A 24,211-nucleotide genomic window follows, 5' to 3' on the forward strand; every position below is an offset into this window, starting at 1 on the left:
GTGTACAACGAGCTTCAAAGATTTACTAGCTCGACATTTTTCCAGAATCTAAGGCTTCTCTGTCTACGAAGCTTTAGGTTCCCTTCGGCCTTGATCCATGGCGACAATCTATCCCCACGACTTTATCGTGCGAACCTTTGCCGAAATAACGTTCATGTCCATTCCTCTCTGTATCCTTATATCTTCTTACCTTCTTATATTCTCACGTCAGTATATCAACGAGATTCCTAAACGACCAGGATCAAGACGCGTAGCCTGTAGTTTATATTTCGAAATTTTTCAGAGACGTCGACCAGTGCTCGAAATTGGCTTCTCGTTAAGTTCATATCGTGATACAGCAGTTGTTTCTGCGGCAGCTGAACTTTTTGCAATTTCATATATGCAATTTCGTCCTTTATCACTGTCAAAGTTCAAGAGCAACATTTGTGCGGAATTAGTACGAATATACGTGCACCTGTGTTCAACATGTAGGTAGGTATATGCATAAGGAATATATGTATACAGGCAATGGTTACTATCACCGTTAAAATTGATTATTGAGAAATTGAATATAGGATTTGAATTAAAAAAAATAATGATACATCGATTTAATTGAAAAAATAAAATTATTTTTATTTCAATATAACGATTTTTTGCGCAATAGATTTTCTCGGGTGGAATTAAAAATTGTATTGGATAACGTAGTATTTTTGTAGTGATATTATATTTATATGAAATTAATTAATGCAATTGCTTCTTTTCTTCTTTTACAGGTTTTTAAACTGATTCAGAGAGTACGGAGAGTGTGGCTGAATATTCAAAATTAACTTTCAAACCTAAAGTTAGAATCTGAACTACGTTTGCTGTGTTCGCCCCAATTAAACTTGTATATTGAGTTAGCACTAAAAACGTAGATCAACGCTCAATGTTTTATGAGTGCGTATTTTATTCATGTCTTTTTACCAAGAAAGTAGAAAAATATGGTATTAGAATATCTGAAGCTTCTGGTGCGTCACAGAAAATATGCTCCTAGAGGCAGATATATGAAATGAAAATTCAGTCTGTATTGTAGTCGTGAGTTTTTTTTGCTTTTCTATAAATCACCATCTATCATTGTATACTCGAGTAACGTATTTCGCAGTATAAGGTTGAAACTCAAAGGCATGACAGTACCGATGCAATTCTTTATTTAGCATACAACAATGGATAATAATATAAAATATGAAGTTTAATGTGTTCGTAGGAACTAACAATAACAGTATCAAAAATAGAAAGAAAAATGAAAAAAATATATACCAAACCCATGCAATTTTTAATTACAAGGCAAGTAAGAGCGATGAAAATTATTTGTTAGTATACACACAGAAATTATAGTTAATGAAGTTATTTTCATAAATGTATATATCAATTGGATATATCTTATATTTCACAAAGGAGCAGGAGTACCAATTGGCAAAGTAAAATTACTCCTCTCCAATTGAAACTAGGTCCTTTGTAGCTTCAAACTATTTGGGACAAAAATGAAATCCCACTATCAGTCAGCCTCTTGACAATTTTCTCGATTTCAATCTCCCCCAGGATATCATCCCTTCACCTTTAATTGTTCGCTGGTGAAGGATCTTTCGTCTGGTACAAGTGGACGGAGATCTAATTCATTGTTGTCTACTTTCAGAACAAACGATAAGATAGAGAAAGGGATCACGATGAGTAGGGTTGTAAGGTATAAGGATTCACAAGGGTACGACGTGATCCTGTGATCAACGTTGAGAAAAAGTACATATTAAAAATTTGTTATACTTTTTTTTCTAGCGCGGAAAGAAAACTGTACAGAAGCAATAAATTTTTTTTTGCACAACTGTCACTATAGCTTTACTTGGACGTGCTTAAAATATAGTAATAATCGTGGATCAACCTCTAGTAATATTTATGAAATATGAATGTCTGTAAATTTTGGTACAATAAATTTTACTATAGTGAATAAGTCTAAATAATAAGACGCGTCGAGGGGCTAATTCGAAAAAGGATTTACGCGCATTGGCAATTTGACACGCATTGAACGACAATAACGACGACCAATCGGAATGGCGGAAAGGGAATAAAAATATTTTCGAGATATTTTTGATTTGGGGTTAAAGAACTCTATACCAAAGGGAAGGAAAGAGATGATCGAGTTAACACGTGGTTGGCGAAACGTCATCAATGTCCTGGAAAACGTTAGTCTCTGTTCCCTGTAAGATTAGACACTTATTGGGTTGTAAAACTGCAGATTGCATCCAGGTGGAATACATGCATGCATAATTAATTTAGTGGGGTCATCATACGTTTACCCCTATACACATGGGCGGCAAAAACAGCTGGTCGTCTGCCGCAATTTCAAGTTCGGGACGTCATGCTATACAAATAAAATATACCGATTAAAACTTTATTCGTTATAATTGCATTGGCGAAATTATTGAAATGCAATAATTAAATTGTAAATTCGCCCTTGGAATATTTTTGTATCTGAAAAATAATTGAAACGATCGGCCGTGATTTTTATATAGATGTTACAGAATTTTCGAAGTAAAAAAAAAGAAGAGAAAAAATTGTTCGAATGTACCCAGCGTGAAAACAAATTTCAACGCATAATTTAATTCCCTGAACGTTTCTCCTTTGAGAATTTTCTCGTTTACTTTCATCCCTTATTCTCTTCAATCATTTCAGTCCTCTTCTCTCCCCCTCTCCACCTCTCTCTCTCTCCCCCCCTGTCTTTGCCTCTCTGTAAATAGGTACTATCCAAGATTCCGTCTTTTATTCTCTCCCCCCCACTTTCGATCTACCTGCATACACCTCTTTCATCTATTCGAAGAGACGAGTTGTAGCGAAAGCTTTCAAGTGAAACTGCAAAATTAAAAAGCTCAACGAATCGATCTACTACTGCCATTATATCTACCGACCCAAGCAGATTAATCTAAGACTGTTTTGTATTCAGAATGAAGAATTTCCTACGGACCTAAGTAATAAGTATATAGTCAGCTGTCTATACATAGCTTGATCAAGGCAGGTCGAATAAAACCCCTTAAAAGTCTCTTCAGGATTACCCATAAGGCACTGATCCTCCGAAACTCACGTAAAAAGAGGAGAAAGGTAAAACGAAAAATACCAAGAAAGAAACTAAAAGGAGTACATTGAGGGGGTTCCAGGGTAAGGGTAGAAGCCTAAGTCACGTTGCGCAGTACAGGACACCTCACGGCGCGCAGCAATAGAGGGTCCCATAAAAGTGGGCGAGGCAGCAACGGTGCTGCGGCTGCTGGCCTCGCGCGAACTTTCAACTTTGGTACATGTAGATATCCCAGCTAGCCGAATACCGAAGAGAAGCGAGTAGCCAGACGAGCAAGAGAGAGAGAGAGAGGAGAGGAGAGGAAACTAGAGAGCAAGTGAGTGACCTCTTTTTTAGCAGCCCCTTCCTTGTGTGACCTACTCTACCCCTAACCAATGTCCCATAGCCGCACCCCCCTGATATGTACCTATACCTAACTATACTACCTCACGAAAGCAATTCTCAACTCACGTTCCTATACGAACTTGTACGAGTTTACCGCAATGAGATTGGATATGTAAAGGGCAGTTCATTGTAATACACTAGGAGTCTATGTATATTATATTGATGCGCATAAGTATATATTTTAAACAAAATTTTATATCTTATGGTATACCGTGCTATGTGCATGTCGCGAAACCAACTTGAATAATTAAATTTCCCGCCAAGCGCAAACTACGGAACTTCGCTTTCCTTCAGGCTTTCGTAACTTCTGCCGTCAACTAGGAACTCTCGACGTCACACTCCAATCTCACTTTACGTCTCTTGCTTCAGCTATTAACTTTTGAGGTGATGTTCCTGCTGGTGATGCTGATGCTGAACGTCTTTGTCGAATAGGATTTTTATCATAGACTGGTATAGGGCGTTGATGGTATATGATAAGACGGTTAGCGTCATCCATAAAAGGTGTCGTACTTTCCTGGCTTCTTTGCCTTTCGTCATCGTCACGCTGATTGTGTTTAAGAGAGATACGTGTATATGAGTAATTATAATTATTTTAAGAAATGAACATTGTATATTGAACAACCGTGGAGGTAGGAAATATAAGAATAGGTTGATTACTTATAAAACAACCTTTGAACTATTGTTAAATATGAAATTTCATATATCTTTTATAGGGCGTATAGGTATAATATATTTGTAGAATTAAAAATTTCATCCTTCGAATATAACTATGTACGAATGTATAAATATCCTAGTGGTAAATAAATCGAATTTTGGTCCTGGATTCGGCACAAGGGTTTACAGAAGATTGAAAATATTAAACGAGGGATTTTCGTATAAGATAAAATATAAAAAGTGGATTCGTACGTTAGATCAGTGAAATGAATCTCTACTTCCCTTTTCGCAAGGACAAATATCGAGTAGGTCGAATGGGATGAATAGGATGAATACTAGGAATTCGACCAATGCGATTTCGCGATTGAGGTACGTGACGCGTGAAGTTTAAACGCGATAAAAAATAAAAGGATTCTTCTCGACGGCGGAGAAGAGCGATTGGCGTTTGATGGAGAGTGTCAGGAGTACTCTCTGGTCCATTTCCCGTCTCTCCTCCTCTGGATTATTGCCAGACTAATTTTAGCTTTTATTCGACGCTCAATAGCCTATTCTAATTCGCTGAGAGTATAACAAGAGAGTATGACAAGTACTACGTATATCGACGTATCCCGTTATCAGAGTTCGAAACGCAGGAAACGAAGATGAGAAATCAGGTAATGAGATTATAACGTGTATCGAGTGTACGAACATGGCGAAGAGTTAACAGATAATAGATCTAGTAAGGATAAAGATCAATCGGGTGCATGAACATATTAGCATTATGAAATTGAATAATCCGAACACTGAACAATCAAAAAATTTAATCGTGTAATGTATCATGCCCTAATAAAAATTCGAGATCTAATTTATGTCCAAGAATTAGAATTCTATTTTTTTCATTAAAATTTCAGACGAATGATTTACAATATAATTTATATATTATCAAAGATAAATTAAACGATATATATGTCGGTTACGATTTATGCAATTTTTACATTATTCAGTGACATAATGGGATAAACATTAAGATCTTCGAGATATTACTGGGTGTTCTGGAAAGGATAAAAGTCACTATGTTACATATGGTGTAGAGAATGTTACAAGTTATAAGTTATAACATAAGGAATGGGTCGAGCGACGTTATAATCACGTAAGAGCGGGAGCGTCTTGGATCCGGGTAATATTTAAGTGCAGGGTGTCTAATTAATGGTCAAACCACACCCCGGCATGAGATTCTGCCAAAGTCATGCATCTATGACAGGTCAGGGGCGGAGCAATGGTGGGTCTAAAACAATTTAAACCGCTCGCAATTGGTCGACTGTCTTAAAAATAGTGACACGGGGTGTGACTGTGACACACGCACAACACGTAAATATCCAGAGACGAGTGTGTCGTCGAGTGGGCAAAGACATAAGGGTACGTACACACGGTACGGGGATGTGAGCACACACCAAGTAAAAACCATGTGGCTGTTGGAGACACTGTTAGAAGTTGCCCGCTAGGTCTTCACTCTGATCTCCGACTTCAGGGATTTCAGATCTTACGAAGCGGCCAGAGAGCGCGTTGCCAAAACAGTTTGGACAGTTTGTGAAGTGAAGCGCGTCGTTTCCGTGACAATTTTCTTTTTTTTCATTTCTTACATTATTCTTCGTTCATTCGAATCGAGTCGTTTTGATTGCCGGCGGCGGCCAAGATAAATAGAAATTATTTTTATATCGTCAAAACGATGAAATTAAATATCCTCGAGTATGAGAATTGTGTCTGTTTGTTTTTAAAATTTTCACGAAAAAATTGCTTTTTTTTTTCAATCGACTTATTAAACTCTTACAAATAACCAAGTGCCTCTGTATACTTGTATAGTGTTGTCAATGACAGCTGGTATTCGCAACTAGTGATTGTACTTGAAATTTGGATGGTTCGACTACTTTATTTTAAATTTAAGATTTAAAAGGATAATTAATATATTACGTAACTGTGAAGTGATCGGGCGCGCGATGTGCGCCTGTTCTGATATGTGAAAGTAAAATTAAAAGTTCATCGAACAGTTGATAGTAAACTGATCATCGGGTTGATCAAGAGTCTTCAGGAAATGATGACCCTCATGACAGACGTTGGCTCCTATCCCTATGAGGCAGCCACTAGATCCTCATACGAATCATATCATCATCATCATCATCATCGACATTTTTATACCTCGGATGCTGAGTATCTGCAGAGATACGTCTCCGAAAGAGAAGAACATAACAGGACAACCAGTGCTGATGGTAGTTTAGTTTCTGCGAGTAGCGCAAGCTCGGTTCATTATCAACACGATCATCTTGGGTTGGTATCAGTTAATTTTTGACCTATAATTAATGAAAATATATGAAAATAAAAAATTTTCCGAATTTCTATAAACTGATACTTGAGATATAGTAAATAGACGATATAACCTAGAAATATAAAATTCTGCGGATTCTTCGATATTTCAATCTTTGAAATTTTAAGCACGCTCTTGTCTGTTATCATTAAGTGAAATTTATTTAATTAAATTTGCTTAAACTTGAAAGATCGTGACTTTCCAGCATTAAATTATTTATTCAACATTTAAGAGGATTTCTTGATTCTTTTTCAAGATTGTTTCTTTATTTTCATTATTATTGACAGTCGAGACATTTGGCAGCAATTTTTACTACGTCGTCCAAGTATAAAAATACTTGATAATATATCGTAATGCGTATAGTAGGAGCATAGTGTGTCATGCTGAAATTGCATGTACTGGAATATATGCAAAATATAAATATATACCTACTATGACTTATATAAACACGACGATTTTGAAGGTATATAAAAAACTTTTAATATGACTATTTAACTATGTTTAGTTATCAATCAATCAGTTTATTTTCTTAACAACATATTAAAAAAAAGGTAATCCATGTTTTTATACCCAATAGATGAGACTTTTATGGATGTCTAATAAATCCTCTATCGATCGGTTTTTATTTTTTGCTCTATCTATTATTTACCCACTAATACTCGTAATCCCTTTAAAATAATCGGATTGATGAACTATTATAATTATAAATATTGGTAATACTCGATACATTGATTCAGTACCATTTCCCCTACTATGCGTAAAACAATTTTAATATATTCCAAAGAATCATCATATATACTATCCTCCATAATATTTGCATCCACAAAAGAATTTTTAGTAAAGTAAAATTCTTATTCACTCGTTCTAAGGCAATTTGTCAGGTAACTTTCTTTGTCTAGCACGCACAAAATTTCGATCGTGTATCCATACATCACGGAATCTTTAACACAAGCAATTTCGAACTGTCTGTCAGTGGAATCAGAATACGAAGAGTTCGAGTTACGTTTGGTCTATTTCTTTTTTTCTCTCTCTCACGTTTCTAATGAACGCTGAGCGTAAACGCAGACTGTTGTACGTCGCGCCCTCGTGAACGGCTGACACATTTATTGCGAGGTGAGCAAAAGATCGGCATCGAGCAAGTCCCGAATGATTTTCTGTGTGAACGTGACGATAGCTTTACGATCGTTCACAACGATTCACAATGATAAATGAAACTCTTTTTCTGCATTCTTTAAATTACACCTATTGTTACCCAAGATGCAATGGAAATTACAAGAATATCGTTGTACGCGCAGAAAAGAGTTTTAAATTTGCCGCCAAAAATTTGTACACGTACACAGAAACGTATTCGAAGAATAGCATTAGGAATTCTCGGTCCCACCATCGCAGGAAGCTACACATTTCTTTGATATATTTATGCGACACACTTTTAGAAAGTTTCCGCTCTGTCGTAGGTGGCTGTCATATTATTTTTTCCTTTTTATCACGACAAAAGCAATGTATTAGGTAACGCGGTAGTAGTCGCTATTTATTTTCATAAAGTGCAAAGACATTTATCGTTGCCTCGTAGGTAACTTTATTCTTCGCTGTGTCAAAGGATTTTATACGAGGTAGATTACTTAACCGATTCGAATGGTTCCAGCGCTTGGTACAAGGGGCATAAGTGACGCCGGTAAATATTTCGAGATCGTGTTATTAACGTTGATTAATAAGCCGTCCGAAAAAAGTTTCGGTCCTTGATTGGCTGATTTTTTTCACTCGTCATTTTCACGATATTCAAGATAATTCTAGATGAATTCTTTAATTTTTTTTTCACTTACCAACTAGCATAGTCTCCAAATAATTTTTTCATTTTCATTACAGATCCCAGTCTCATTACATACCCGACTCGGATGACGCTTCGTCCATAGTGTCAGCCGACGCTTCGGCCGACCTGGGCTCACCATCGGCCGATGGCGACGAGACTAACGAGAGTGAAAATGTCGAACACGTACCTCATCCTCACGTTCTGGATGCAGGCAGTCCTCACGGTCCACGAAGATGCCTTCTGTGGGCGTGCAAAGCTTGTAAAAAGAAAACCGTAACCGTCGACCGAAGGAAGGCGGCTACCCTGCGAGAAAGAAGACGTTTGCGAAAGGTCAGTTAAAGTGGATGACGAACGAAACGTCGGTTAACTTTAAGTACAGGGATCGGTTAAAATTTGATCTGGTCGATAAATACTTATGACGATCGGTTGTAATCAATTGTGTATACGTGAAATTCATGGATTAAAAAAAAAGTTATTTTTTTTAAATTATTTTTATATTTTTATATTTAATTATTCCTACATAAAAATCAGCGAATTTTACCAATAAAACTGCATGGATCGACTTGATCTCTTTTCATGAGTATTGAAATTAGAAAGTAGACGTTTGGTTTTATTGACTTTGAAAGGAGGTAAAGTTTTTCTGGTTTTTTGCCCATTGGTTCTTACTGAGTTCTCTTTTTCTTTTGAGACAAACAAGGGCCAACCTTTACGGATCTGCTACATTTATTCTAAAAGAAAATTTAGCCACAGTCGTTTGCCGAACTTTACGCTTGAATTAATCATTGAGGGTACTGTAGGATTCCATTTAGTGTCCTAGTTCAGAAGGTCATGTCGTTTTAGTGATTAACTAGAAAGTTAACCCTCACGATTTTGCTATCAGAGACACAAATGTAGTCGAGAGACGATATTGTCTCTGACTTCATGGATGGATGAAAATGATTTTGGGGAGTAGCCCGAATTTATACCACAATTGGCTGTTTACCTTTCATCATGCGGTTACGTAATGTCTGTACCTTGCTGGAATTCGCTCGGTCAACTATCTTACTCCTAGCGATTTAATCGACCTCGAGTTAACCCCCAGGTCGCGCAAGGCAAATTTACTTCCCGTTCTCGAAACTGGTAATGGGATACAGCTGAGTTTCGCTAGTAGATGTCGGGAAAACCATAGAAGTAGAATCAGAAATGAAATCAGTTCACGTTTCGAATTTTCATCAGATTGAGCGAACCCTTCCGAGCACCCGTTAGACGTCCTTGATTATTTGCTCTTCGATTTGAACTTTCCGATACCCACTCCGATAGAGCCTTTTGATGCGAACTTTGAAACGGATACGAAAATCATTCTTGTCATCTCAGTGATCTGGAGCATCCAAATGATTTCATATTTTTTATCGATTTCAGGTGAACGAAGCGTTCGAAGCTCTAAAACGAAGAACAAGTAACAACCCTAATCAAAGACTACCAAAGGTTGAAATTCTGCGCAATGCCATAGAATACATCGAGAGTCTAGAAGCTCTTCTACAGGGTAGCAGAACACCCGGACCACAGGACCACGTGTCACCAGACAGCATGGTAGGGATGATTATTTATTTCCTTTTACCGTGCTATCGACCACGTGTCTTATACCAATCTACATGTTCTATGTTGACATATGGGAAGGTAGAAAAATGTAGCTGTTCAAGGCTACAACGGTATTCCCTTATCGTTAGTTGAAATTGTTTGCGAATGCACGTGTCACGTGTTAGGGGTAGTACACCGCGACAGGGCTGTATCCTCCAGAACGTTGAGGGGTTGTTGTTTTATTTCTCTTGTAACCGGAGGCGTCCTCCTGGAGGGTTGGTTGGGTGGTCGGTGGTAGACTGTGGAGGGTATGCAGCGAAAAGGCAGGAGAACCTAGAAGAGAAACGTATATGAGGAGGACGAGGCTGAGGACGTGGTGCTAAAGGAGGAAGATGAGAGGGTCGACAGGCTATTGGTTTTCGATACTTCGACACTATAGACACAAAGGGCGAAGATAGCTGTGTGCTACGGGGTTGCTACATCACCAGCTGCGAATAAGAAGTTAAACTGTGTTTTGCCGACGTGCCCGAGTTCGATAGTTTCTCATGCTACGGTATTTGCATACTGCTTTGATAATTGATACAGCTGATCGTGCCGACGATACAAGAGTTCCTGAGGCTGATTTTATGCGAGTTTATAAATCTGGGTCAATATTTTTTTAAGACTTTTTTGAAAATGCTATTAAGGGTATTTAAAAGTCTTGCTACGATGTCGATTAGAATTTACATTTTTATCTAGGGATTTAGTATGGCGGTATTACAATGATATGGATCGTTTTGGAAACGGTGGCGGAAACTGAAGCAAGTTGATGGACGGGATAAGTCAAAACTAAGCTTGGTAGATTCCACGCTGGAAGCCCTTATATCTTCCAGGGCCGACAACTGATTCGAGCTCTCCGGTCACGTACGAAATGGCAATGACTATGGCGCCCACTGAAGGTTATTTTAGTTCGCTTTTGTATCTACGTAACGGAGCTCAACTAACGTAAAGTAAGAAGCTATTGTATTTGGCGTTTGAACGAAAGCTCGACTCCCTTGAGAGGAGCTGCATTGTCTCACAGCCGGAAATAGAAAATCGACTGTATTTTGTACTGAACTGTAGTATCTCTTGGGTAATAAGGGTACTTGGTACTGTATTCATTTATCAATTGTAAAAGCCAGTCGAGATTAAATACACGGATAACTTATTAAGGGGCAAGCGTATGACACCGTGTAATTGGAATTATAGAATCATTTGCTGTTTCACCAAATTTTTTTTTTTAATCATCTTTCGCCGTCCTGCAGATTCTTTATACGCTAATTGCTTATGTAAAGTCCTGACCCAGTTTCGTATATGTAAATTAGCGCGTAGGTACTATATCCGTAAGGGAATAACTGAAGCACTGGCAAATACAAATCGGCTGGTACAGTTTTATTAGAGAGCTAGTTTTTACAGGAGATTCGATATGCTATTTGCGAGGTTATATTCGCTTGTCACTTGATTCATGAATTCGCTGAATAATTTCCCACGTGTGTACGTGCTTGTGTATAAGCTTGTGATACACGATACCTGATAACCTACCGTAGTGAATGACGTCCCTTTCGGAAAATTTTCAAATGAGCATTGGCGCCGTGTGACGGACGCCAGGGGCGAATCGATTTGGGCTGAAAAATGGGCAAAAATAAAGGCGAGAAATTCGAATAGGGTTGAAGGCATCGAATTTGAAAATCCATGCGAGTACAATGAGCGTGTCGATATACATATATAGTGCTACTCGCAGGGTTGCCTTTGTTTTGTTTTATCTGATTGATTTTTTCCTTTTATTATTATTTTCATTTTTTTATCCACTACGTTTATCCGCCAATCCCCTGGATCCACTTTTCACATTGTGAACTCACATCCAGTACGTTTTGTACCTGTTGGGTCGTATCCTGTACCATTCGGCAATGTTAACGGTTCAAGTGATCGTACGTGTCAGCTCCAAACTTTTATTTTTAAAAGACCCAAATGACAAGCGATCGTTTCGATCCAGTTGTGTCGATGTATATATATATATATATACTATATGCATATAAGAGACCCGAACATCGTCAGTATCGATGAAAATACCAATTTATTCAATAATTCAGTTTATCTAACGAATTTTTGATAATTGTCGAATAACTTATTTTGAGGATTACTAACTGTTCATGAAAAAAAGTTTTTGAATTAAAATTATTGTTTTTTCATATTTCACCAGGATTCACTCAATTGTTACGTAAAGTAACAATTCTCTCAGGTGCGACACTTCGCGTCTGATATGGGATTTTCGAAAGTTTGTTGGATTAAAAATTTAATTTTTTAAAATAATAGTATAGCAATTAATAGCGTAAACTGTGTAAAAATAAAGAGAAGGGATGCAGATTGGAATTGAAAGGGTAGATTTACTTGGATTTTATAATTTCTTGTGAAATTCTCTTTTTCGTGTAATTAACGGATGCATACGAAGTGCATACGATAGCAGATGTCATTCCAGTCTTATCTGATGCATTTACGTAACGAGCAATCCCTTGCTAAGGCAGGTTTTAATTTCTTTCCATTTTTTCCCGAGGCGCTTCTCCATTTTTTTCGATGAAACGCACACGTGTTCGACACGTGGACCACACTCGACCGACGGACTCCGATGGTTTTTGTCCTCTGACAGCATTAAGTATATATTACCACTTTTTAGGCCAGTTGCACGAAGGGTTACGTTTCTTATGAGAATTGCCACGTAAATGGACCCCTGCACAGAGTGCATATATGCCCTCCACATATATGTATACATGTATATTGTATATATGTAAAAATACAAATTAGTTTCGAAATTTAAAGATATTAGTGATTTTACAAAACACACAGCTTCCGGAATGAACTTGCAAGTTCGGATAAGAAAAGTAAATGAAGATAACGATAATTGAAAAATAATAAATCCTTTATTAATTATTAATATTATTTTAGTTATCAGTCATACAACGGCCATGTAACCGATAAAAAAGATGTTGATTACAATCAATTGCTATTGGAGCAATGATTATAATTATATAATGAAAACTTTAGTCTTTTGAAAGTTTTCAAAGTTTCGCACTTTCAGAGTCTGATGTATTTTCCTCCCTTTTCGAATAAACTTCTCCAATCGAATAAGCCGGAATACAATTGAAAAGTTCGGGAGATCCCTCGTATGCCTGGCAGTGCTACTAACTCGAATTACGGTTACTTTGTAATTCGCCTGTTCGTGAGATAAATGATCAGTACGATTGTCGAGTAACAGACAGATAGTTCAGGATCATCATTGGCGCATGAGTAACCCGAACATCAGCATGATACCACTAGAATTGCAAGAGCGAATGGCACGTATGTCAGTACAATGACACAGTCCGATAATTCGACTATAGGTACCGCCGGGCACTCTGTCCCTTATACCGGAACGCCAAGAGCAATGCTACAGGGCCTTTCGGATACTCAAAATTGCAGCTGCAGTATGCACATGCACTTGAATCGAAAGTGGAATGCGTACGTTACAGTGACTACAGTGTACCGATAATGCATCCGACGAGCTTATCCGAAGACAGCGTGGCATTCGAAAAATAACGATAGCCTCTAATCTCTCAATTCGGAGGAGAATATATTAAGCTGATTTTACACTTGGTTAATTTGTGTCAAGCGGCAAAGGGGAAGTCCCTTTGAACTTTAGCGGAGCAAATAGTCACGGCCGTATAGTAGCGCGAGTAAGAGACGACACGAGGATTCGCAAGTGTCGCGGTAGCCGTTTGAGTCTAAGGATTTGCAAGTTTCGGAAGATTCGCAAGATCAGCAAGAGTTACGAGAAGCCTCACGAGAATAGCGAGTGCATAGAGGGAAGGATTCGTAAAAGTGACGTGACGTGCTGGTTTATAGGTACACGTGGACGAAATTGCAGTGCCCGAAGGAGTCGCAGGCTCGTCGAGTACGGGGATTCGCAATAATGACGTGCGAAGCTCGGTGTGCGGCCGAGCCAAGGCGGAATTCTTCTTCGAGGGATTACACAATGAAATATATTTCCCTAGTCCTTTGCCCGATGGCGGCGCTTGATGCGCTAAATATATACGTAAGCCCACGGCCACGGGTATGCGTGCGCGCGAAAGGTGATAAATCACGATGCCGAGGCTGGAAAAATTAAGTAATTTCTGCTCTCTAGCCGTCGGGGACCTGCGAGTCTGCCAATGACGAGGAAGCAAGTGCTAATCGATCGAGCAATTTGGCTTTAGTGGAGAAGCCTGGAAAAACATAGAGAATGAAGATCTTGTTTGGAAAGGGGTTCTTAAAATCGATAAAAAACACGTCAGTGCATCCCGCGAGAAACTTGGTGAAAATTACATGAAAATAATGAACCTTGTATAGAACTTACTCCGGATCGGAGTCTCCTTTAAGATTGGGACGATACGATATCCAGAGATGAAATAAATAAAAATAGATAGATCGGAAGATCCTTGCAGCTGGAGAAACGCCCGTAGGACAGATAGGGGATGATGGCGCATCTCTTGCCAGATAAGAATATTTGCTGGTGCATTATTGGGATTCTAGCGGAAAAGGAGTAGAGGGAATAAGGGCAGCAAACCCCTAGCAAAACCCCGAGGCCGTGTCCTACCTTATGCATCTACGACCTCAAAAGAGTCTCGTGTCTCTGACATCGCGCCGGCAGCCGCTATCTACGAGTGCAAACACCCTGCTTATTTAAAGCCACTATTCCACTTGCATTACCGTTAAGTCGGCCGGCTGCTTTACGATAAAAGCCCCCCCACGATTTTTCGTCGACCGATATTAATAGGCCCTTGCTCGTTACGAGGGAACTCAAGTCGGGACTAGCACTCTGTGACACGAGGCATTAGCATCAGCCTTGTACCTAGTACTTTGTCTCTCATTTTCTTACTCTCTCTCATTCTTACTTTCTTCCTGCATGCGTCTTTCTCTTACTGCAATCTATACGGCACGTCGAGATACCTTTGACTAGACACCAAGAAATTGATCGTTATCTTTTTTCTTTTGCTTTTTTAATACTACTCAACGTTCATTGAATCTTGATCCTGTAGGAAAATAGGGTGAACGTTATTTTTTTATTTTGAAATTTTATAAAGATTTCAGAGGTGTCATCAGTTTGTCCAAGCTCTAAGCTAGGCGGGATAGTGGGTTACGCGTAGAGATCAAAATCGCTTGGTGGGATGAACCAGACGATTATTTTTCTATAGGATGAAAGCGTTTTTAGGCCGTGTGGATATATAGTGGCTCAAATAGATGGACGAGAATATATAGTTTTTTTTTTTTTTTTTTTTTTTTTTTTTTTTTTTTTTTTTACGAGTTGGTTGTAAATTATACTTATTTACGCAAATGGATTTTACCGAAGAATTTTTACAACGATAAAATATCATCGGGACGATAGGAAATAATTGTATTTTGAAAAAATATATGTTCAATTGTATATATATATATGTATCTGCTCCAATTAAAGTTATTTATAAGAATAAGTAAGATGGACGGAATCTGTCGGAAGAATTCTATAGTCGACTCGTCGTATAGTTGGCTAGAGGCGACGGAGTTGTGTCGGCATAGAAAAATAGAGAGGAAATATAAAGCAGATAAAACAAACACAGCATTGTGAAATAAAACGTACGGCTAAGAGTCGCATTCTTATGCATATATAAGATATTTATTTTTGCAACTAAAAAGAGGGTATTGATTTCTCTTATGCAACAAACGGGAAGTAGCTGTTGCGAAAGCTTCGAATTCGCAAAGTAAGCGCACCAAATCCCGAGCCTGACTACTGCCGTAAAATATATTCCACGTAAGAACTTCACTTGGAACTCTTATTGAATTTCTGCGGGATTCTCCATCCCGAAGCATCTACATATATCCACGTGGATTTGTACATACGAACGAATGTACATTCATACATATCATTCGGCAGCCTGAACTTTTATTCATGAGTGGAATGTGGAGATGCATAGCTAATTAAAATATTGAAATAGGTTTTTTTTTGTCATAGTTGGATCATACGTATACGCATTACAGTGAATGCCGTGTGTGGTGCAAAGAGTGGGACATGGAAGTTGAGGAGTGTATGCTAAAAAGAATGGAACAGGGAAGTTCGATATTGTATGCTAAAAAGAGTGGAAGAGGAAAGTTAAGCATTGTATGCTAAAAAGAGTGGGACACGGCAGTTGGGCAATATATGCTTAAAAGAGTGGAACAGGAAAGTTGAGCAGTGTATGCTAAAAAGAGTGGGACACGGCAGTTGGGCAATATATGCTTAAAAGAGTGGAACAGGAAAGTTGAGCAGTGTATGCTAAAAAGAGTGGGACACGGCAGTTGGGCAATATATGCTTAAAAGAGTGGAACAGGAAAGTTGAGCAGTGTATGCTAAAAAGAGTGGGACACGGCAGTTGGGCAATATATGCTTAAAAGAGTGGAACAGGAAAGTTGAGCAGTGTATGCTAAAAAGAGTGGGACACGGCAGTTGGGCAATATATGCTTAAAAGAGTGGGACAGGAAAGTTGAGCATTGTAGGCTAAAAAGAGTGGGACACGGCAGTTGGGCAATATATGCTTAAAAGAGTGGAACAGGAAAGTTGAGCAGTGTATGCTAAAAAGAGTGGGACACGGCAGTTGGGCAATATATGCTTAAAAGAGTGAGACAGGAAAGCTGAGCAGTGTATGCTAAAAAGAGTGGGAGAGGATAGGAGTGCCTTTATTATTGTACGTTGCTTCTTAATGCTTGAAATTCCTCCATTGTTCCCCTGAAGCTAATATCAATGCGCATCAGCGAACTCACATCGGCTGGAATTTACCGAGCTTGAGAATAAAAATCCTTGAAGCTCCGTTAACGTTCTTGACGGGCGTCTCTAGTCGACTGCTCGTTGTTGCTGTGGCAAAGCTTTTCTCAGCTTTCATGCCGAGAATAGTTTTCTGTCGTTTTCTGTCCTCTGCCACCTTCGTAGGAGGAGTCTTGTGAATGGTGAGGCGGTGGCGGACGTAAGACGAAGTTGAGAACCGTGAAGGAGATATAAAACGCGTGCGGTCCGTTTAGAAGCTGATGCTGAGGAATGAGGGAGGGATCAAGAGGGCGCGACACCGATCAACATTCCTCGAAGTCATGAGAGGGGAGGGGCACGGGAGTATCAAACTATAAAAAGATAACGATCTTATACGATCCAGAAGCTCAACGATACGTCATCCTTTCAATGCCATTTTTTAACATTCAATCTACATACTCTTTCTAATGGGACTCCATGGGAATTATTCATAGTAAATAAGAATAGGAATATAAGCTTAGACGATATAAAAATGACTATACATGGCTGGACATTTTGTGATTGGAAAAAAATACATTTTTCGAATTAATTAAAAATAAAAAAAAGATCTGTCTGCGTTTAGATTTCATAAAAACTGTCAAAATCTCTTATCTGTGATGGAAAAATTGGAACGTTTTGATTTTCAAAATTTTTGCAATACAAACAGAATCTTTACGTACCCGAGCAAAGCATCTTTTTCGATAAAGAAAATAGGTAGGTTTACGTAGGTACTATTTTTTATCAGCAAGTTGAAGTATCCGCTACGTAATCCATAAATTTCAAAGAGCCTACGTCAGATAAAATGGGATCGTATATATTTTCAACTCTTTGATCGGGCATTTCCATTCGGTGGGCGTGGAGTTTCACGGCTTAGGATTATATTAAATTTTACAATTTACGTAGCGATCGGTAAGCGTTAGAGATTTATTAATAGGACGTTACCGATATTTTCTCGAAAATCCGTCGTGAGATGAAATTCGCGTTGCTTGCATGTCGCGTTAATGCACGGTCTGCCAGGTCTTCCGAAACCCTCTAGGGATTAAAGTTTTATGTACCTAACTACGCAGATACCTTGCGTATATAATTATTTACAGACTCGCGTAGGTACGTGTATTAAAGTTAAGTAAAGTATCATACCTATACCTATATAGGGTTTAAGGTTTAATCGCAGATAAAACATACTATAAATCAATAAGATGGAGGACAATGAGTAGACTTAGTTATTCTTTACATAATATAAATCTCTGTCCTATAGTTGGGCATATAATATACATAGTGTGTCTGGAAGTGAAATAGTTTTTTGAGGGGACTTCTTCTTATGGGGTTTAAGATACAAGAGTCCCCTGGATACGAACTTTCACTCGTGGAATGACCATATGTAATCACGAATTAAGATGATCGAAAAAATAAAGTCAAAAATGTTATATTGAGAAAATTTGTAAACGTAAAAATGACAGATTTCGTCATGCTCTATTTCAACAAAGAGAGAGAGAGAGAGAGAGAGAGAGAGAGAGAGAGAGAGAGAGAGAAATGGTCGACCCGGCTGGTGGCGAAATAATTAAAGGAATAAAAGTAAATTCTCCGAGGAGAAGTTAGATTCAAAATTGTAAAGCAAGGAGTCCGTAGTGCGAACTACAGACGACTGTTACGTGTTGCTGATTCATATTCCTATTACGAAATAATCCAGCACGTAAACCCGCAGTTATATTTTTCCTCCATTTCTTAAGGTAAAGTAAAAGATGTTTAATAAAATTTAAAAAATTATGTTTTTCAAGCTTGTACATAAAACCGAATAAGTTTATAAATTTGTCTCATTATACGTTCTTCGATTCATTGACGTATATTATCGACGTTGATTTTTGTCCAGTCAAGTTCTTTCCCAAGTAGTTTTTTTTTTAAATTCCAAAACTAACTGTCCTTCAGTAATTCCTGTCCTCAGTTCGAAGCGTTCGATAAATCTCATACCCACGAAGATTTACAGCATCTTCTTTATTTTGGCGATGCTAGCGACACATTTCGAAGATTTAGAGAAACACGAAATACTCTCCGCATCGCGTATCCTTTAGAGTTTACGATGTTTGTCAGAATTTCAAGAAGCAGTGGTGGTGTCTCTAGATCACGATTCACTTTTAATCTCACATCGCGCAAGCCAGAGTTAATTCGGCCAAGCATTTCTGGTACGCAAAAAAAAAGGTTCGTCAAGGGATCAAATTAGTCCTCGTATAAGCGTTTGCATAAATATTGACGACGGTCGCCCTGCGAAATCGAACGACACGAGGCGCCGCGTCAGTAGGACGAGACGCGAGTAAAGAAAGTCTAAAAGTATTCCATAGGGAATAAAGTTGTCCCCATAGCGTTCGAATATCAGTGAAGAGAATTTTTTGAAGGTCTTCTGGCTCCTGAAAGCAGGAAGTTGCCAGGATCCTGCGCGAGAACCACTCCCATCCCCATGAAAAGCCACCCCTCGAGTAACGATTACTCACATGGAAAGCTCGAATGGTCACACGTATTATAGTCGCCGTCAGTGTATCGCGGATCGTGTTAGAATTTAGAATTTAGAAAAATAGTGACCTCGAAAATAAATTGAAAAAAGTTTAAATTTTTCAAATTCATTCTCTAGCTGCTTTGTCAGTCGATCCAGTGACATTTCCCTGCTTGAACGTTGTACCAGGGGTGGATTTGAAGCCGGTAACCTATATATGTATCCTGTATAAATTAAAAGAACCGGCAGTGGCCACGGACGTTGACAAAGCTGGTGCTACCGTGTGTCGTGTTCTTTACTTGTTTTTCAAAGAATTAGGATCGCTCGTGCCTATACGTGCAAGGAGTAGGTCGGCGAGGGGTGGTTCCATTAACCAGAGACAAATGGTGACTCCTCGCCATTCCACGGTCTTTAATAATGCGTGAGCTTGAGATTTACTGCGATCTCGCCATATAGATTTTGCGGTTCGTTTCGTTTTGGCTGGAAGAACGCGAATCGCTCGAAGGTCCTTCGGAGCCTTTCGTTGCTGAAATATTCAAGAGAGGATCGTTTTGTGCGAAATAACAAGAGGTGGAAGGATCGGGATGCTTGGCTTAAGGGAGAAAGGAGAGCAGAGAGAGGCCCGAAGTATTATATAAATAAACTTTTTCAATTTCATTATGCAAGCACTCATTTATTTATGGCTGAACTTGCCTTCGACGACGTGGCGAATGTATACGTAAGGATACTGAAAAATCTCTGCCGTGTTAAAGAGCCAGAGAAAAATGAAATGAAGGAAGAAGCTATAGTGGACCAGTGAGAAAAATAAAGAATTGGCAAACAAACGAGAATGATCCGGGTTTTTGCGAGATCATAAAATCTCCCGGTAGAGCTCGACGATTTAATTGAAAGCACTAAAGAAAGCTTCGTTTTTATAACGGACGTAGATCTTTCTCACAAGCGACAATTTTTTTTACCTTTTCTCGCGACTTCTTTTTCAGCCACGTGCCTTCAGTAACCCACCAATGAAAATCCGATGTCGTGGTCTTTTCGAAACTTTATATTGCCACCATTATTGCGATGCGCAGTGAGAGATTTAAACATTTCCAATGCTATACTGAACGGGACCAGTCGAATCGTCTTTAAGGCCTGGGTGTTGTATTTTCTTGAGTTTTCCGCAACATCGCCATATCAATAGTCGCCATAATGAGTACAAGTCGTTCTTGTCAGACAGGACCGAGTCAGGGTTACTCAAAAGTCTGATTGATGGAATCACAGCCAGCTGAACGTCTGTCTCTTTGAACTATTGTATTGCGTAGTTTACTTTAGAAATTAACCGAAACACGTACCAACTTCGCGAACTTACCGATTACTCATTCCATTCAGGGACTTGTAGTCAGATCAGCGTCGAAATAAAGTGACTGGTTCTTTCAAGGCTCGAATAAGCAGGTGGTAGGTAGATTTTTGAATGGTGAATTATTACAGTATTTATTTCTGAAAAAAAGAAACTGTAATTTCACACGAACAGATTCCATAGGGTTCAGGTACTATTTGACTCCTGAGGAAATTGCATTATGGGTTCGTTTGAGAGAAATCAATATGACGTCAAACTACAGGAAAGCGGGTTATGCTCTGATTTTCCCAATCAGATTGTACAAATGTTTGCCGAGAGTGAAGTTCACCTACGTTCGTATGGCGACACGTGGATTAGGTTATCTAAGAAAAATTCCGAATACACGATTCAAATAATAATTTTATGAAAATTTTCATATCCGCTTCCACTTTAACGATTTTGTGAGTCCAAAGCTCACTGCGATAAATATTCATTTAATAATTCAAATTTAATCTTTGAATATACGATACTCAACGTACTGTGACAAGTCTCGGTTATTCATACGTATATGTTTACCGAAATAGAATAGAAAATATTTCTCGCCGTTTAAACTCACTGCTTAAATATAATTTCGGGCTGCGACGTATACCACGTTCGTGCAGAAGGAACTTGGGATTATAAAAATATGTTTAATTACTCCTATGAATTCCCCCGGTTGACGAGACTCCTCGCCTTTACGATGTTGTGACGTTCGCATCCGCGTTTTTATTCGAGGCACATTCTTTCAGGCCGAACTCGTGCACTTTGTCACTGGGCGCCGTATAAGATCCACGTTGGTTACCAGTGAGGATATCGCTGTCAGAACTGTCAAGTCAAAACAGTCCTGTCTCTGGACTGTGAATACTTTGAGAAAGATATAGCCCTCTCAAAACATGCTTGTCAACATCGTTATAAGCAGTAAAGTCGTTGGCTTTGGCATCCTAAAAGTTTCCTTGCTGTTAAATATTTTTTGGATCACGTTATATGTACATGTATCGTGGATATATTATCGTGATACATTTACATTGTACCATAGTGAATAACTCGATATGTCGGGATATTGTAAATTCTACGGCAGTTTTACGTATAACGGCCGATGTTTGTCAAGTGGATTTTTATTTAAATATACACAAATTTATTATTATTCTTTCCCTTTGTTGTTTGAATATCGAAACATTAATTTCTCTTGTGACGTCATATAATTTATAATGATTACCCATCTAGATATTCTGAACTTGTATCTCATGATGGATGTTCCACACTACCTGATCTGCATCAACTTAGCGTAATGATACCACAGTATCCGATTGCATAGAGGAATCTTAGGGAATTCGTGTTTCTGCATTATCTTCTGAAATTCATCCTTTAGCAATTCGTCATACGTAATATATACGCTTAGAGAAATTTATCCAGTATTGCATATTGAATTATATCAACGTCAGGAAGACAGAGTCAACTTCATTTAGTATGTTAATAATCATTGGAAAAATTGTCAATTCTTTGATTAACCACTATTGCTTAAATAAAATCGTTCGATATTTCCACGAAAAAGTTATATAGGAAAATTGTTTTGATTACGAATTACATCAGTCCCTGAAATTGATTAATGCTGAGATTATCATCTAATTGTAAAATTTTTAAGGAGACTGTAATCTGCCAATCTGAGACATGTTAAATAGCAAAATTTTAAAGAATGAGACTGAATATTGTATTGACGTGAGCAATGTAGGAAGTGACGCTTTTCAAGATAGAACACTTAAAAGCCTTTTTCTCCATTATCGATAGAATCTTTTTTTGCTCCTAAATTTCTCGATGGTTACTTTAATCAGCCTGCTTTTCATTCCATTTAGTTTTATAAAAGAAATTCGAATATATTCGTCCGTATGTTCATACTTCTTTTCCATTTTCAGAATGGAGATTCGCCGCAGTACGTGACGGACAGATTAAACCAGTTCTCAGATCCTTTAGCGAGGTTTCAACCAATTAATGGTAAGTAACATAAATATGATATATCGACATAAAATATTTTAAAAAATAACAGAAAATTTCTACCCTCCATAGACCATATATATTTCTCATCTCTTGAACATAGGGTCGTTCCACAAGAGAAACATGAACTGTGTAGGGTCCTTTCTTACAGTCTCGTGTGGAATACATTTTAATCGCGAAGATCAGAATTTTTATCAGAATTTCGTGAACAAATATCATTTATTGGCATAATTTTTTTTCACACTTTAGGCAATAAGCCTCTATATGGAATTTATATTTAGGCGAAAAAGTAATATTAAAGTTCTTATAAATATCATGAAAGTACAACAGATTCCTCAAGGATTCAAAACCTTTTCGCAACCAGACAATAATCCGCTACGATACGTGACTCGAAAGATCTTCTCAGGATGATATATAGACATGTCGATGCTAAGAGCATAAATCAAGGAAGGCAACGACCGACAAAAAGTACGGCATGTTTGAAAGGGGTAGGTCAAAGGGTTATCAGTTCGGCTCGTCTTCCCGAGCATTACTGAGGTGGGTTGCGTCGGGCTGGACCGAAGCGCTTGCTTGCTGGGGAGGTTTTTCGGAAAAGCCTCAGCAATGTGGAATCACGCCTAACCTTAAATGAGCTCCTGTCTTCCATCCGCTTCAACGTCCGTCCGTCCGTCGTTCTATCGCTCGCTGACGAATATTGATGACCTTGCTTGGCTTCACTTCACTTCACTTCACTTCACTTCACTTCACTTCACTTCACTTCACTTCCCTTTCCTACTTCTCTAGTCTTCTTACTATACTCTTCCTCGTCCAACCTTTACTACTTGAACTAAGACCAATTCTCTTCAACGCTAATCAAGTTTTAACCCAACTTGATCCTCCTGACTTTTGGCTCATCTTGAGTTATCTGATGCTACTTTATGACTAGTATAGGCGACTCTTTCCTGTAGGCGAATTAGGGTTCCTATTCAATAAATTACTTGGTCGTATTTACATCGCATGACTACGTCAAGATGGGTTTGTGAAATTTATAAAAATAAAAACAACTTTTAGGCTGCGACAACAGCATATAGTCTGTTCAACTATAAGTCATTCCCATTAGCAGAACATATTGGTAGCAGTAATCTTCAAAATTTGAATCGTTTTATAGTGCATTATGGTTTGAAAGGAGTACATTGCACCGCTATACATTGAAGCACATTGCTGTTGATTTGAATTTCTGAACTCTAGCCCCTCGCAGCCATCAACTAGCCACTGAATGAAATAGAGAGGAAAGGCAACTCCGACACGCGAAACTAGGAAACAGAAATGGTGTCATACAGACACGCTATGCACCCCTGCAACTTATCACTTTTATGAACAACCGTGTCTCGCTGGCTTACCAATATTTCGTTGACCCAGTTTTTGAATTTACGTATTATTCGGGTGATGCTTTTCCTAACTCAAAATACCATATGGACAAATAAAAAAAATATATATAGCACTATTAACATACACTGTATAATATCATATTATTAATAATAACAAAAATATGTAATTGTCTAAAAATGTCAGTGTCAACAGCCTCGAACCTAATTCAAGTGACGTGAAAACCTTCTAGCTAATCTGCCATTATTGGCATTGGTCTGAGAAAATTTTTGGAATATTTAATATCATCCATCGACCCAGTCAGAAAAGGATATCGAATTCTGTGTACCAATTGTCAAACCCTTATCCACCTCCGTCAGGATACGGAATACCGAATGGAGGTGTC

General features: G+C 38.4%; 1 protein-coding gene across 1 annotated transcript in view; it reads left to right on the forward strand.

Annotated features, from left to right (window-relative positions):
• Positions 1 to 5,505: 5,505 nt before the first annotated feature.
• Positions 5,506 to 24,211, forward strand: part of LOC107263767 (myogenic-determination protein) — a 36,024-nt gene continuing 17,318 nt past the window's right edge. Inside the window, exons 1-4 of the mRNA XM_015731322.2 lie at positions 5,506 to 6,418; positions 8,319 to 8,592; positions 9,661 to 9,831; positions 22,383 to 22,461. Coding sequence (XP_015586808.1) covers positions 6,186 to 6,418; positions 8,319 to 8,592; positions 9,661 to 9,831; positions 22,383 to 22,461 — 757 coding nt within the window. The 5' untranslated portion in view covers positions 5,506 to 6,185. The remainder of the gene's footprint in view (positions 6,419 to 8,318; positions 8,593 to 9,660; positions 9,832 to 22,382; positions 22,462 to 24,211) is intronic.

This window comes from Cephus cinctus, unplaced genomic scaffold (assembly GCF_000341935.2).
Source record: "Cephus cinctus unplaced genomic scaffold, Ccin1 Ccin1_scaffold0160, whole genome shotgun sequence".
NCBI lineage: Eukaryota > Metazoa > Arthropoda > Insecta > Hymenoptera > Cephidae > Cephus > Cephus cinctus.